Source organism: Taudactylus pleione, unplaced genomic scaffold (genome assembly GCF_031769625.1).
Source record: "Taudactylus pleione unplaced genomic scaffold, aTauple2 ptg000292l, whole genome shotgun sequence".
Lineage (NCBI taxonomy): Eukaryota > Metazoa > Chordata > Amphibia > Anura > Myobatrachidae > Taudactylus > Taudactylus pleione.
The window spans coordinates 4,099,837-4,115,549 of NW_028284694.1; the positions used below are offsets into that span (position 1 = coordinate 4,099,837).

General features: G+C 45.0%; 1 protein-coding gene across 1 annotated transcript in view; it reads left to right on the forward strand.

The window, feature by feature from the left end:
- The window catches only part of CNNM1 (cyclin and CBS domain divalent metal cation transport mediator 1), a 54,352-nt gene that overhangs the window by 19,518 nt on the left and 19,121 nt on the right, over positions 1-15,713 (forward strand). The window contains exons 3-5 of the mRNA XM_088482766.1: positions 798-938; positions 2,562-2,731; positions 11,941-12,040. Of these exons, the coding sequence (XP_088338892.1) occupies positions 798-938; positions 2,562-2,731; positions 11,941-12,040 (411 nt within the window). The remainder of the gene's footprint in view (positions 1-797; positions 939-2,561; positions 2,732-11,940; positions 12,041-15,713) is intronic.

Consider the following 15,713-nt stretch of genomic DNA (forward strand, 5'->3'; position numbering starts at 1 on the left):
TGCATCCTGGCAGCTGAAAGCTTTAATTGCGTGGTGCCTGGTCCGCAACCATCACCTACACCCCAAGGTCTCCCTGTGGACCCTATGGACTTTGAAGAAAGAGCGTTACCAAAGGTAAGTTTTAGCATAACTTACTGTCTCACAGGCCAGGGCATAGAGAAGAGGAGGAGCTTTGTCTTTCTGTGAAGTTTTCTTGAAGTGCCCATGGTCCCGGTGCCCTCTTAACCCACTCCCAGTGGATTTTGAGAAAATAGATTTAACACAACTACAAAAATCCCTCTTCTACAAAGCAGTTTTGGGAAATTTCCTTATAACTTGTGAGATGAACTGAAGACAGCACAGTGGTCATTTTACAACTCTTGACACTCCTTGCTTAAAATGTACCTGTTTCTGAGCTAATTTATAAGCAGTATATCTTGTGTCCAGGCTCAGAGCTTGTCCAGACAAGCATTTTCTAATACTACACTCCAAACAAAAACCACAGGCAAGGTAGAGCTGGCTAGATATTAATTGAACGCTCTTGTGTGCTGCATTTGCTACTCAGACGGCAGAAATAATATCGCTAGCCTGCTGTAGTATGCTCGCTGGGTTTTCTAACATTGCATCAAATGAAACCCTTATCTAGAGAAGCACAAAGCTACAAGAAATCAGCGAATACTCCTCTTTTTTTAGTATGTCAAAAGATAATTGGTCCGTGGGTCTGGTCAGTTATGTTTGTGCATCCAAGTACTAGAGGAAATATAACTTCTCCGGAGTTTTTACAGAGTTAGATTAACATCTATTTTATTTCCTGACAGCCGATAATAAAAAGAAGGAAAGAATCCCCCACCGTGAGAGGAAACAACACGACTTCTCCCTATTCAAACTGTCAGATAGTGAGATGAAGGTAAAGATTTCCCCCCAGCTTCTACTGGCAACACATCGATTTATGGCAACAGGTTTGTACAGTTGGTGGAAAAAATGGGGCTATAACACTACTGCGTGGTATACTGTTATAGTTATTAAATTGTAATAGCAATCCATCAATGTGAAAAGCTAAAAGCATAGTTTAAGGTAGAAGTAGGTGACCTAAAATATAATACAGAGAAAATGAGCAGGTGACATCAGGGCTTTGGAGTGAGAAGTTGGAGTTGAAGGTTTGGGTTACTGACTCCACAGCTGAAGTGCCAAAAGTCATGGGATAGCAGTATGTAAAGGTAATGGTAGGTGGCGTCACCGTACTGTAACTTCTAGGAAATGCCCAGACCTGCATCAGGTGTAATCTGACATCTCATGAGTCAGTTTGAACACTGGCTAGGCTACTCATGACAAGGCGACATGAATTATCTGAGTTCGAACGGGGCATGATAGTGGTTGCTCGATGGATGGGACATTTAATTTCTGAAGTTGTGTGTACATTCAACATTCCTCGATCTACAGTGTCCCCTGTGTACCGGGAATACCTCATGGAAGGCATTACCACTTGCCGTGGACAGCACAGTGGCTGACCATGGGTGCTTACTGATATGGACAAGCTGTGTCTGGCCAGAATTGTCAGTGGTAACAGACAAGCGACACTGGCTCAGAACGCATTCAATGCAGGAGGTACCAGACGCATATCCAGCAGGTTAGTGCAGCGTTCTTTAGCTTCCATGGGATATGGGAGCAGAAGATCCACCAGAGTTCCCCTGTTAACACTGCAACACCGAACACAGTGCCTCACCTGGGCTTGTGACGTTGCTAATTGGACCCTGGAGGACTGGCAAAATGTGGCGTGGTCAAATGGGTCATGGTTCCAGTTGTTTTGGGCTGATGGTAGGGATCGGATGTGGCGCAGACCCTATGAGGCCATGGATCCCAGTTGTCAACAGGCGTCATGCAGGCTGATGGTGATTCCATAATGGTGTGGGGTGTGTTCACGTGGCATGGGTTGGGTCCACCTGAACACATCATTGACCGGTAGCCAGTACGTTGCATTGCTTGATGACCATTTGCAGCCCCTCATGGACTTCATGTAACCTCACAGCGATGGAATATTCCAACAGGATATTGCACCATGTCATCGGTCCCAAGTTGCCCAGAATTGGTTCGAGCAATCTGGAGAGTTCTGACGAATACTGGAGTCACCGCGTTTGCTTGACTTGAACCCAATCAAATATTTATGGGACATGGTGGAGAGGTCCATTCGCATCCAAGTTGCTGCACCTACAATTATCAGGGAGCTGTGAGAAGCTATCCAGATGACATGGGTCAACATCCATCCAGAGGACTTCCATTCACTTCTGGAATCGATGCCTACGATGAGTTGCTGCACTTCGCCGGGCTAGAGGGTGTCCTACAGAATACTATGACCCCATAACTTTTGGCACTTCAGTGTATTTTGTATTTTTGGTATCCTAATTCCACCCAAAACTAATTTGGGTGATTTAGTGTTAATTATTACAAATACATGAATTGTGTAAGGATAATATGTATGTATTTGCTTGTTATGGTGGAAATGTATATGCAGTGTTAAAGCATGCAGTGATTTATAATGCCTTATTTACAAAGGTTATCATTAAATCCTTAAATGTTATTTTCAGAGATTGAGCCTTTCAAAGCTCCATTTTTATCGGAGAAAATTCTTCTACGTCTGCTAAAGCATCCCAATGTGATCCAAGAATTGAAGTTTGATGAGAAAAATAAAAGGTCCTCTGAGCATTACCTTTACCAACGCAATAGACCAGTGGACTATTTTATTTTAATACTGCAGGTACAAGCACTGTTCATACACATGTAGCTATGCTGTCAACAGGCTCTACATCCTTCACCTTAATGTAAGCAGGAAAAACGACATCTAGATGTAAACAATCCAGTGTCCTCACCCATTATTTCTTTCATTCTTATGGGGAACACTGGGATAAGAGGCTAAGCTGGAGCTTGGCCACTGTAAAGTACACTCTAAGGAAGCTGATTCAGAGTCGTACACAATTTGACCACATTGCATGCGTGAAAATAGATGTATATCTGCGTCTGTATTCAGCTGTCCATATCCATGAGACCGCACACCGTCCCTAGACATCCACTTGTGATAAAAGCAGTCGTCATTAACAGCACGCATTTGCATCTAAAGAGGAAATCGGCCAGATCTCTCTGCGTGTGCTCACCTCTGAATCGCCTGCAGTCTCCACACCCACAGCATACTTATCCTATGTGTTATGCTCCGTCGCCACCCATTTACACCGATTTCAAAAGGAGATGCGTCTCAGTTGCAATTGAAGATGTGGCTGCTTTGCATTCACCTCTGAATCAGACACTTAAAATTCTAAACTCTCCCTCTCTATACCCCCACAGCTTGCAGGAAACCTCAGTTTTTTTAACTGCTCCCCAGGAGTTGGGTGCTTGTTTCTTAGGCTGCCTTTAACAGCCAAGTTTTTAAAATCTATTTTCTACTGCAGGGTCCATAGGGTATCCACAGGATACCTTGGGGTATAGGTGATGATGTCAGTCTTCAGGCACCACAGAGTTAAAGTTTTCAGCCTCCCAGGATGCATCTGGGTCCCTCTCCTATACCCCGCCCCCGGGCCAAGGCATCTCAGTTTCGTCGGTGCCTGGCCGGAGTCGGAGGCACTGTGCAGAGGGGGGCTATGAAGAGCCCCTGAAGTTTGTTTTAAAGGCAGCGCTGGCTGCACATCTGGGAGTACAGCATGGACAGTCAGTACTGACGTCCATGCTGTCTCCCCTACACCCCGCCGGTACCAGAACGCCGGTACTGATCCGGGGATGCTGGTAGACATCTGGGGTCACGGCTAGCGGTGCCCCCAGATGTCTTGGACCATGGCCGGATCCCAGGGGATAGCAGGTAAGCAGCGGGGTCCCGCGGTGGGTCCAGAGATAGACCTTAGACCTCATGGCGTCCCGGCACAACAACAGGTGGCCGGGGTACGGGTCTCGAACAAGAGACTAAAAAGGCGTCTCTGGTGTATGCCCTGTCCGTCCAGTAGACGTTCCAGTTTGCCTACCTTTTCCTTCCGTTTTCCCTTCTTCCGCGGGTAATACGGAAATTCAAATCAAGAAGGAGGTACGCTACTGTTGATAGCTCCCAAGTGGCCCAGACGGCACTGGTTCTCCGACCTCCAGAGTCTGTCAGTAGACGTTCCTCTGAGGTTACCATTACGACCGAATCTGCGGTCACAGGGTCCTTGTCTTCACCCGGACCTGACTCGGTGTGGCTGTTGAAACGGTCATGCTAAGGTCCAGAGGGTTTTTCTGGCTCCGTGGTGCAAACCATGCTAAGAGCTCGTAAACCTTCCTCGGCAAGAATCTACCATCGTGTGTGGCATACTTTCTTCCGGTGGTGTAGACCTAGAGGGTATTCCCCTAGGGAGTTCCGCCTATCTAGGGTGTTGGCTTTCCTACATGCTGGACTGGATCATGGGCTTCGCCTGGCTTCTCTGAAAGTGCAGGTGTCTGCCCTGTCAGTCTGGTTTCATCGTAGGATTGCTGCGCTCTCTGATGTGCACACCTTTATGCGAGGTGTTCTTCGCATTCAGCCACCTTTTGTTCACCGGTGGCGCCTTGGAATTGGGCTGTGGTCCTAAGACCAGGGACCGTCGTTTGAACCACTGGACTCAGTGGACTTTAAATGGCTTACAGCTAAAACCATATTCCTTCTGGCCATTGCCTCGGCCAGAAGGGTTTCGGATTTAGGGGTTCTTTCTTGTAGACCCCCCTTTTCTGATTTTTCATAGGAAAAGGGCGGTGCTTCGCACTCGTCCGGGATTCCTTCCCAAAGTGGTATCCAGTTTTCACATCAATTAAGAAATTGTTGTGCCGGCTTTCAATTCACCTTTTGACACCTTTGCCTCTCAGGATGCTTCCTTCGGGCGGCTGATTCTCCTCTCAGCACAGGAGCGTCCCCACCCTTGAAGGATACTGCTTTGGGACATCCCCAAGGTATCCTGTGGATAACCTATGGACCCTGCAGTAGAAAATAAGAGATATGGTAAGAACTTACCCTTATTATCTCTATTTCTACGAAGTCCATAGGGTTCCACAGGACTCCCGCCCTGTCGCACCTGTACTGCAGATGGGCTTTATTCTGGTCACCGGTTTTTCCGTCTCCCTATGGTGAGAATGTGATTCCCGTGAGTGTCCAGATCTTTCTTCTCTCTCTTTCTTCTCCTCCTCCGGCCTATGGCTTGTGACGTAACTGAGATGCCTTGGCCCGGAGGCGGGGTATAGGAGAGGGACCCAGATGCATCCTGGGAGGCTGAAAACTTTAACTCTGTGCTGCCTGAAGACTGACGTCATCACCTATACCCCAAGGTATCCTGTGGAACCCTATGGACTTCGTAGAAATAGAGATAACAAGGGTAAGTTCTTACCATATCTCTTATTATTTTACAGTTATTGTTTTTCTTCTGTGTGCTGCTCCTTCCATCTGGTATCACTGCCAGTACAGACACGCCACTGCCTGTGGGATGGATGCAGTCACTGCCACTGCAGGTAGTGACCTGGAACTCTGGACCTCAATTCAGAGGCGTTCGTTAGATGCAAGCTGTCGCTCTGACTGAGGGAGGCCGCTTGCATCTTGTAGTGCTGCCTCTTGGTCGATCGCTAAGCTGTGGGTTACCACCCACAGCTCTAGCGACCGACCAGGGTGATGGTCGTGATGGTCAAGACTATCGCGACCATCGGGGCTTGCAACGAGACCCTAAGGTTGGGTCTCGGCACTCGCAAGACCCAGGGAGCTTCCTTTTCTGATCGAGCAGGAAGTTCCCCACTGACATCATTGCTGATGTCAGTGGGGCCGCTCCCAAACGGCAAGCGTCCCATCGGGAACGCCTCCGTTTGGCCGGCCACTCCCCCTGCCCGCCTCCCAAACGGGGCGAGCTGTCACTCGCCATCGACAGCTCGCCCCCTTTGGTGCGAGACCCCTAGCGACGGAGCGCCTGTCGCTAGCCGTGTCTCGCGCATGCGCACGTCGGAGCCGGCTCCGACGTGCGCATGCCCAGTGGGGAAACATCGACCCGGTTGCGAGCGCTCAGCGCTTGCGACCGGGTCTGAATGACCCCCTCTGTGTCTCCAGCTCATCAGTAGCACAGCTACAATCTAGGAGGCTGTCTGTCATAGCCATGCAATGAATGGAGGCTGAGGGGCCATCTTTTTGGACTGTACCCATGTTTAAGTGCTGGGTTCTGTGGGGAGGTGTTATCCCAATACAGCACTTCCTCCTTGGTATGCTTTGCTAATGAGGCAAGCCCACCAGAAGACAGACACACAGCCAGGCTATGCTCTTCACCTCTCATCTCATTGGCAAGGTAGTACAGGTTGAGAATTCCATATCCAAAATGCTTGGGACCGGAAGCATTTTGGATATCGGATTTTTCCGTATTTTGGAATACATGCATACCATAATGTATAGAATGAATGTTGGGTGTTTTGTTACTGGGGTTTTTGCAGTCTTTTTGCGCTAGGCTCTATGCCTGTTTTGCAGTTCCACATTTCAGCATGTCATTGTGCACTGCTACTGTTCTCTCTCCTCTCCTCCCTATCCTGGAGAATAAACATCAATAAGATTTTTTTTTTTTACCTATTCCAAGTGTCAGCAGGCGCTGACATCTTAAGTGCAGTATGTGAAGTGGATGAATAGCAATCTGGGCGAGATCTTTTGCTCAGATCATTGCTATACTTACACTGCTCTCCTCCTCCAGCCCCACTGCGGGAGCCCAAGGAGAGCGACCCTTCTCTTTCTGGGGTGCTCAGCCTGGGGCCTCACCAGGCATGTCGGTTTGGGCACAAATACTGGCAAAGTAGGTGAGGGTCTGGTCAAGGTTTCATCTTTTTTGGAAAAAGATCACGGAAATACACCTTTGCATCCTAGCTGTAGTAGCAACTGTTTTGGGAAGACTTAAGAATTTTCCTCCCAGGAGGAAGGTTATGTGGCTGAATATTGTGACCCTGAGCTTTTCAAATTGTTTGTGTTTTGATGAGCATTCCAATAGAAAGCAGGGAATAGAGGATTTAGGGCCTGATTCAGACCCACTCGCGAGCGGCTGTCCGCTCGCAAGTGGGTCGATGTTATGCACTGAGCATGCGCACGACGGAGGGAGCTCCGTCGTGCGCAGCCGCCAGACGCGACGAGCGAAGGAAAGTCCTTCGCTCGTTGTGTCCGATCAAAGGGGGCGTGCTGTCAATGTTGATTGACAGCATGCCCCCTTTGGTGGGCGTGCCGGGGGCGTGCCTCCCTGACGGGGGCGTTCCCACGGGAACGCCTCCCGTCAGAAGCCGGCCCACTGACATCACTAGTGATGTCAGTGGGAGTGATTTTGGCTCTGATAGAGCCAAAATCACTCCGGAGCTTGCGGTTGAAAACCTCAACCGCAGGCTCCGGCTCGCAATTTCGATGGTCGCGATGGTCTCGACCATCGCGGCCATCACAAAGCACGCTCGTATAGCCTGTGGGTGGTGACCCACAGCTATACGAGCGTCCAGGAGGACGCTCCATGAAAATGGAGCCCGGCCCTCATTCAGAGCGTGCGCTCTGCTCAGAGCGTACGGCTCTGAATGAGGGCCTTAGTGCGAGCGTCCGGCAAGCACTAAATATTCAGAACAGCGAGCAGTCTGATTTGCCTGACAACTTCCTGTTTAAGACGTAGAAGACTTCCACTCCGCTGTAAAGAATTGAAGTGTGGTCCAAATCTGATCGGAGGCTTAAGGTCTGGCGCAGGTTGAAAACCTCTTTTCCTGTTTCCAGTGAGGATGTGGTAAAATGGAATCCCTGTCTAGGGTGCATCCACCCGTAGTGTGTTTAACCACCTTTTCAATTCTGAAATGCTTAAGAGATAGCATAGGTAGGAGGATCAAAATCACACTTTTGTGGCCTGGTTTCACCTTAGACCGACCTGAGGTTTGGCTTTGGTCAACAAGACAGACAAGATGTGGTTATAGCACCCAACGGAGGGTTTGCATTCAGGTAGGCCCAGTGCGGATTTGCTAACTTTGATAGAGCACATTCGTGATTAGTCCAAAAACCTGAATGTGAAACTTATTGTGACTGAGTATTCAGCCTCGGCTCTCTGCACGCCATACTCTCCAGCTTAATGCATGGGAGGCGGACACAGAGTCCTGGGAAAGGCTGTCTTATTTAGTCCAGAACTGGATAAGATTGTTAACCTGACCACAGTGGGAAAAGAGTTCTCTTCTACCCATCACTATCCCCAAACGGTATGCAGTTGGGAAGCCAGCGGACCTAATCCCGACAGCCGGCTTCCCAACTGCTTAATCCCGGTAAGGGTTAAATGACAGGCATCTAAATCTAGACGTCTGTCATTTACCAACGCAGAGAGACTGGCGCCTGTCATCCTGATCGAAGGGGTTCCGAGCGCGGATAGCCACGGGGGAGGGTTAGGTTTAGGGTTCCCGGGGGGCACTTAGAGTTAGGCACCCCCCCGGGAGGTTAGGTTTAGGCTAGGGGAAGGGGGGGTAGGGTTAGGCACCCCCGGGGGGAGGTTAGGGTTAGGCACCACCCCCCGGGGGATTTAGGTTTAGGTGGCGGGGAAGGGGAGGTTAGGTTTAGGCACTTAGAGGGGGGATTAGGGTTAGGCACTGGGGGGAGGTTAGAGTTAGGCACCTCTAAGGGAGGGTTAGGGTGTAGAATTAGGTTAGAGAATACTTACCTTGGACGATCAGGATTTCCTCCTCTGCCGGGATGCCGCTGTCGGGATTCCAACCGCCGGGCATGGGTCCGGCGGTAAATCATACCGATTCCCCCCAAAACGTAGGGCCTGTCATAAGCAGCGTGTACATCAACAACACAAACTTACAGTTTCAGATTTGGGAAGGATACCAGAGTCTTTTCAGATTTGCCATTCAGTCCCAACATTTTAAATTTCAAGTTCTATCTTCTATCATGGCGACAGCACCAAGGTTGTTCACGAAGATCATGGCAGTGACAACTGCCTTCTGAGGTCCAAGGGGGCGCTTGTCATTCTCTACCGTGACAATCTGATTAAGTTAGGATGTCCGACCTTGCTGCAGGCTCATGTACAAGAGACTGAGAAGAGCGTAGAATCTCACAGATGGATCATCAACTACGTGAAATCCAACTTAACAACTTCCCAGTGGATGGTTTTCCTGGGGCTGCTGTTAATATGTATATATTTATTTTTGCACAAATATTTTTGAGAAGATGATCTCTGCTTTTGAAGGTGTGCAGTTTGTACAATTCAACTTACGGGAGTCCCAGATACGTACATGATTGCAACTAGATCAAAGAGACCTAGAGCTAAACCTCGGCACATATACAGATCTGTCCTTCCTCGTCTATCCGTTGCACATTACGAGTCGCGTTACACAGGGTGTATGAGAGCCGCCAGCTCCCATGCGACTCGGCCAGTGCCGTGCATGTCTTTTCCTGTAAATGCATCTTATTCGCAATGCGCTGCACATAAGAAGACACACAGATACCATTGCAGTCGCACACAGAATTTACACATGCTGCACATCATTTTAATAATCGTAGTCTGATTGTGTGTCTTATTCGCATCACATTGCGAATGAGACATATTCCAGGAAAGAAAACACACGAAAAGACGCTCTGCTCTGGCCGATTCATACTAGAAGGGCTGTTTAACTCGACTGCAGCAATAATGATGGAGGACACATCGGTATAAAAATTATTTATACAAATATAGTGGCTATATAATCAGAATAATTCTACCACAGCTAATTTAGCAGACACTTTTGTAGGTGTCTTGAACTGAGTCATAGATTCTAGAGAAACAGTAATAGGAAAAAAATACAGAGTTTTACAGACAATCAGAATAAATGTCAGTCCTCCATAAATACACTAAGAGATTTAGCATTTAAACATGTAATCATTTAATTACCGTGAATGAATTAGCAACCAAACGATTGTTAATAGTCTCATACAAACGGTTCATACAACTGCTCAAATAGAGGAATGACTAACTAGAGGTGTTAGTGTTATGCAGAATTAGAGTTGGCAAAGTTAAATTTAGGGACTTCAATGTCCTAGGAATGTATCCGCTAGTTGGGAGGCTTGTAAAAGTCCCAATAGAATAGAAGAACCTTTATACTTGCCACTTATGCCGAAGTAACTTGTTCTGGCATCCAAATGCGCTGCAGTAGAAGTGCAGTTGGATGCTGGAACACGCACCTCGGCTGGAGTGGAGCTAGGACGAGTAACACTTTGCCCCCTCGTCCAGTGCATCTGGGGAATGTTCCGCGGTGCAGCACCATAAACGTGTTGGCGTGCTTCTACTGCAGAGCATTTGGATGCCGGAACACGTTACTTCAGTAATTTTCAATTCCTCCAGTTACAATATAAACAGTTTCATCCGTATTAAACTCTCTAGATATATTCAAATATGGAAAATAAAAAGATAAATGAATAAATGTACTACTGTTGGACAATTGGAAGACTTCGAATATTGAAAAACCACTCATATTTCAAAAACAAATGTAGGCATAATAAATCATAGTGGATCACACGTGGTTGGACTCCTACTGAAAAGGGAAGAAGAACGGCCTTTAGCAAAACCAGAGAAAACCCGGGTTCCTCCAGATTTCACAAATCATTTTCTTCTTGATGGTATTCTTTGGCAAGGATCCAACGTCATGTCCCCTTATCCACTAACGCGCTTCGATCAAATGTTGATGTTTTTCAAAACCAACAATAGAGATGAGGTCAAAGTCCCTTTTACAAGAGTAGTGAGCCTAATTCCTAGTCTCATATTCCTTAAAACTATTACATGGCAACAGGAACACGAGTCCCACTAATACTTCTACTTCTTTGCGTACCAACACCCTGGAAGCAAGAATCCAAAAATCTCAAAACTACATAACTCCAACAGAAATGAGGTCTAGGTATTTTCCTGCAGTCCAACTAAAGCCAAAGACAATTAGTGGCTGCATTCCAATTTGGCAGCTACGTTACAGGCTTAAAGAGATGTAACAGCTACGTTCCAAATTGTCAATTTGGTACTTTTATTAATACTTATTCTTGGCATTCCTATTCCGGTTACATCAAATTAATCAGTATATTACAATTCAAAATTAAAATAATAAACACATTTTTTTAAATAAACATAATCTACTTTAGTTACAACATAATTGTTATATGATTTATTCAAGATAATATGTAGAAACCATATATATCAATTTAGCCATAAATGCCATTGTCTGTCTTGTTATATAGGTAAAAATAACTGTGCAATTTACTGTACTGTTCAGTTTTTTGAAGTTGCACTGGGTAATTTCTTTTTAGTGATAGCGATCTTTGTTGGCGCTCTATTACTCTTAATTCACATTATTATATATATATATATATATATATATATATGTGTGTGTGTGGGCTGAGCAGTTGTACCAGCGGCCGCCTACTCCAAGTTTTACTGATTCAACAGTTTTGGGTACATATTTGCCAGTTTTGGACAGATACTCAACATCTGGCCGTACTCTCTCATAGGGGCAGCTTTGGGACTTTCCCAGTTCTCCACTGACATAAGGATGAAAGAGAAAATGGGATTTTTATACACGCTTTAAATTCTTTCCTTTGAGTCCAAAGAATTTAACAAACGTATAAAATCGCTTTATTTCAACTTCATATTTCATCTTCTCCCAATATGTAGTTTGACAGCATAGTCCATACAGAGCATTACATTTATCATAGTCCATACAGAGCATTACATTTATCATAGTCCATACAGAGCATTACATTTATCATAGTCCATACAGAGCATTACATTTATCATAGTCCATACAGAGCATTACATTTATCATAGTCCATACAGAGCATTACATTTATCATAGTCCATACAGAGCATTACATTTATCAAAGGAGACCATTTACAATATAAATTTCTTTTTGTACTAACTGATGTTACTAATACCGCATAAAATGTACCTCACATAAGTTTAATGGTCACTGAGTCTTCGTTCTCTTCTCTTCCCCAGGGTAAAGTGGAAGTAGAAGTTGGCAAAGAGGGGTTGCGATTTGAGAATGGAGCATTCACATTTTATGGAGTGCCTGCTATCATGACAACGGTTTCCTCTGGTACGGCTTTTAACCTTCATTTTCTTATTTTAACCAAGTAATAGGTAGAGCTTTTGAATATCTTGGTTGTAGAATACAGAATGCAATCTCCTTCCTTTTGTAATCAGTCTCTTCCTTCACTATTGGCTTACTTATCCAAACCAAGCTTTTCTAATACTGCAGTTGGCTGCATGACTAAGACTTTATATCAAGGTCAGTTTATTAGAAAATAAAACCACATTACGGGACTCTATCCATCCACTCCACAGAGCTTCAAATACCAACTCTTGCCTGAAAGCATCTTGGGATAAAAATATCAGATCGTTAATGGGTGTACATTATGAGGCTGACGATGTGTCAGACTTATTTTTATTTGCTTGCATCGGAACGTACAAGATTTCTTTGCATCTGACACTTGTGCATCCTTGTGTCCGGATAGGCAGGTTGGTGTAGGGAGGGACATTTTTCACGTAGGGCATATTTGCCTAATTACAAACACCTGCAGACACTCACAGAGACATATATACGCCTAATTTTTTTCTTTTGTCACATTCTAACTATATGCACTATCTATTATTTTAATCAATATTTTGCCTTTTTTGTTTGAACACATTATTTTAAGATGGAACTAATAAAGATTGATTACATTTTAGTTATTTGTTGACAGAAAACCAATTTAGTATTGATCCCAAGTGTGCACCACAATAGAAACTCTGTTTCTTCTTTTTTCTGGATAGTTTATACATATGCCTACAGCAGTCTATTGAATTGTAGGAGCAGAGTTCACATACACACCAATGATTAGGACTGTCGCACTACCTACCCGCTGATAGGTGCGCTCTTCATTGGTCGTGCATATACTGTATTATGTGATGATGTGAGCATACTTTAACCATTTTATTCTTAGTGTTCTTTTCTCATTCATCATTTGTGAGCTGTTGGAACTATGACTATATAGAGCCTCCTTTTATAAAATGGGCACATTAAAAATCTTCAAGCCTCAGTACTGATCTGAGGAGGGTCTGATACTGAGGAAGAGGGCGAGGTAGCGGAAGAGTCAGACTTCATCAAGCCTTGGTGAGAACTCCATAAGACGGTATTGACTGTATGTTTTAGTGCAGGCAGTTTGACAGGCGCTGCACATACAGGACAGCTAGGAGTCAGCTGATCCTGACACTATGCTGTTTAGGAGGAAAAAGGAAATGTTTGTTTCCTTGACTTTGTCACCACAGTTGATTCTTTGCACTGTGGGGATGGACTAAACCTGAACAGAAGTTTGAGGGTACTAGCTGACCCTTTATCCTCTTTCCAAAATGAATACAGTTAAATGGCAAAATCCACCTAAGACAGATGCCTCTGTAGCGCTAACTTCTGGGGTCACCACTGTTCCAATCCCTAATGCTACAGCCCTTCACAATGGTAGACATTGAAAATTAGAGACCATCCTTAAGTCAATTTTTGCAACCACAGGTGCTCCCCTGACACCAATCTCAGCTAGTGTTTGTTTCTAAAGACTGTAGAAAAGTGATCAAAGAAATGTCTTGGGGATTTGCAGTCAGGGAGCCTGAGAGGAATCTAAATACTTGATAGACGCGACTGTGGATGCCATTTTTTTTGGCTATAATTTTGACTTTGGTGGTTTTTGCTCAACATGCCATCTTGCTCATTTTGTTTCAATTTTGTTTTTTTCTGGTGACGTCTTATTCTGGAGATAGGTGAAGGGTGGGAAGATTCCTTTCTTGACTATAAATGTTTCTAATGCTGCTGATATCCTCTATCAGCAGCATTAGAAACCACAGTTCTCTACCTGTCTTTGAGTATAGAACAGGTCAAAACAGGCCTAATCCACCAAGTAGTCCGTAACCAAGCCCTTAGTTGGTTTGTCTACATGATGGCTTTACAATACCCTCAGCAATGTCTATGGTGGGAACCCAAGTGTTCCCTACAGAGATCATTGTTAATTCAGTATGGCTGATCAGTGACCAGGCATATATCTTTGATCTCAGAATTTCACCCATATGTGTTTTCACTACCAGCTTTTCGGATAAAATTGTAGGCCCATCAAGAGGCTATTTGTAAAAAAAAAAAAAAAAAACACCCATACCTTCAGGTCTGCAATCACCCATGTATGAGCAGACCAGAGCGGGTGGGTCTTTTTATTCAAACCTGTTTTTAGTCCAGTAACCAAACGGTTCCTTCCATTGTTGAGATCTGTTCTCATCCGCTTGGGATGGGCTGAATTCTTGGCATTCAGGAATGTGAAGGATACTTATCTGCGTGTGTCAGTCTGGGAGACTCACCTTTGCCTGCTCAGAATTGCAGTTTAGTCCCACACTTTACAGTTTTTGTTCGTTTGGTTTTCTTTGCCTGTTTTTTGGTCTTGCAATGGCCCTTCAGGTGTTCGCAAATATTATGGCTGCAATGGCCCTGCTGTTTAGGTCATGAGGATAATATTTATCCCTTACCTGGACATTCTTCTGATTAAGGTAGAGTCTCTGACTTTTGCTAATGTAACACAACCGTGAAACTACAACTTGGACATTTGAGAGTGTGCAGGACTTCACAGATCAAACTTTTTTGAAATAGGATAGGTCTCCTTTTCATTTGACCACAACAGATCTGTCTCCGAGTTGTTGTGTAGTCCTCTGTTAGTTGAGGGTAGTCTATTGTAACAGCCAGTTTTTCTACTTGGAACGGACAGCTGGAGGCCAGATTTGACTTTATTGCTAGTTTCCATCAGAATCAAAACATCCCATCAGCGTCCTAGAGTTAAGGAAGGTGCTAATCGTTATATTCCAGGTACAACATTTCTTGCGGGAAGATGCCCACTCAGTCATAAAATGCCACCACAGTGTTGTACATCTACCAGGCATCAGAGAGATACTAATAGCTCCCTGGCAATCAGCAGGTTCTTGTGCTTGGCAGAACAAAATGTTCTACCATTTTCGGCAGTGTTTTTACCATGTGTGGAAAATGGGTAGGCCTTATCTCAACAGGTATGCTCTGAACCGAGTAGAGTGGTCTCTCAAACAGGACATTTTTAAGCAGCTTGTGAACATATGAGGTCAGCCAGATATTGACATTATGGAATCTCGGCTGAACCACTGGGTGGATTTTATCTGGTCAAAGACTAGAGTCCTGCAATTGTGTCTTGTAGACGCCATGATGGTGCCACAGGATTTTCAGTTGATTTATATGTTCTTGCCGGTGTCTCATCGTCCCTGCCTTATCAAAGAGATTAATAGATAAGAGCTCCGGCTGCTGTTGGTAGCAACAGACTGGACAGGACACTTGTTGTACTCAGACGTTCTAAGGATGCTGGTGTTTTCATGAGATCGAAGCTAAGATGATGTTCTGACAAGGTGATTGAATACATACACATGGCCAGAAAAAAAAATTTCAGCAAAATAAATAAATCATAGTTTCTGGAAGTTTCTTGGTGTGAGAATAGGAAGCTCAGCAACTTCCCTCCATTTAGCCCATCTATTACTGTTCCTACAGAATGATTTGGATAATGGTTTGAAACTAGGTACACTCTAGGTCAGGGGTTCCCAACCATGGTCCTCAAGGCACACTTACAGTCCAGGTTTTAAGGATAACCATACTTGAACACAGCTGATTTAATTAGTACCTCAGTTATTTTGACTTAACTATCCATGCTTAACCATGGCTATTACTAAAACCAGGACTGTTA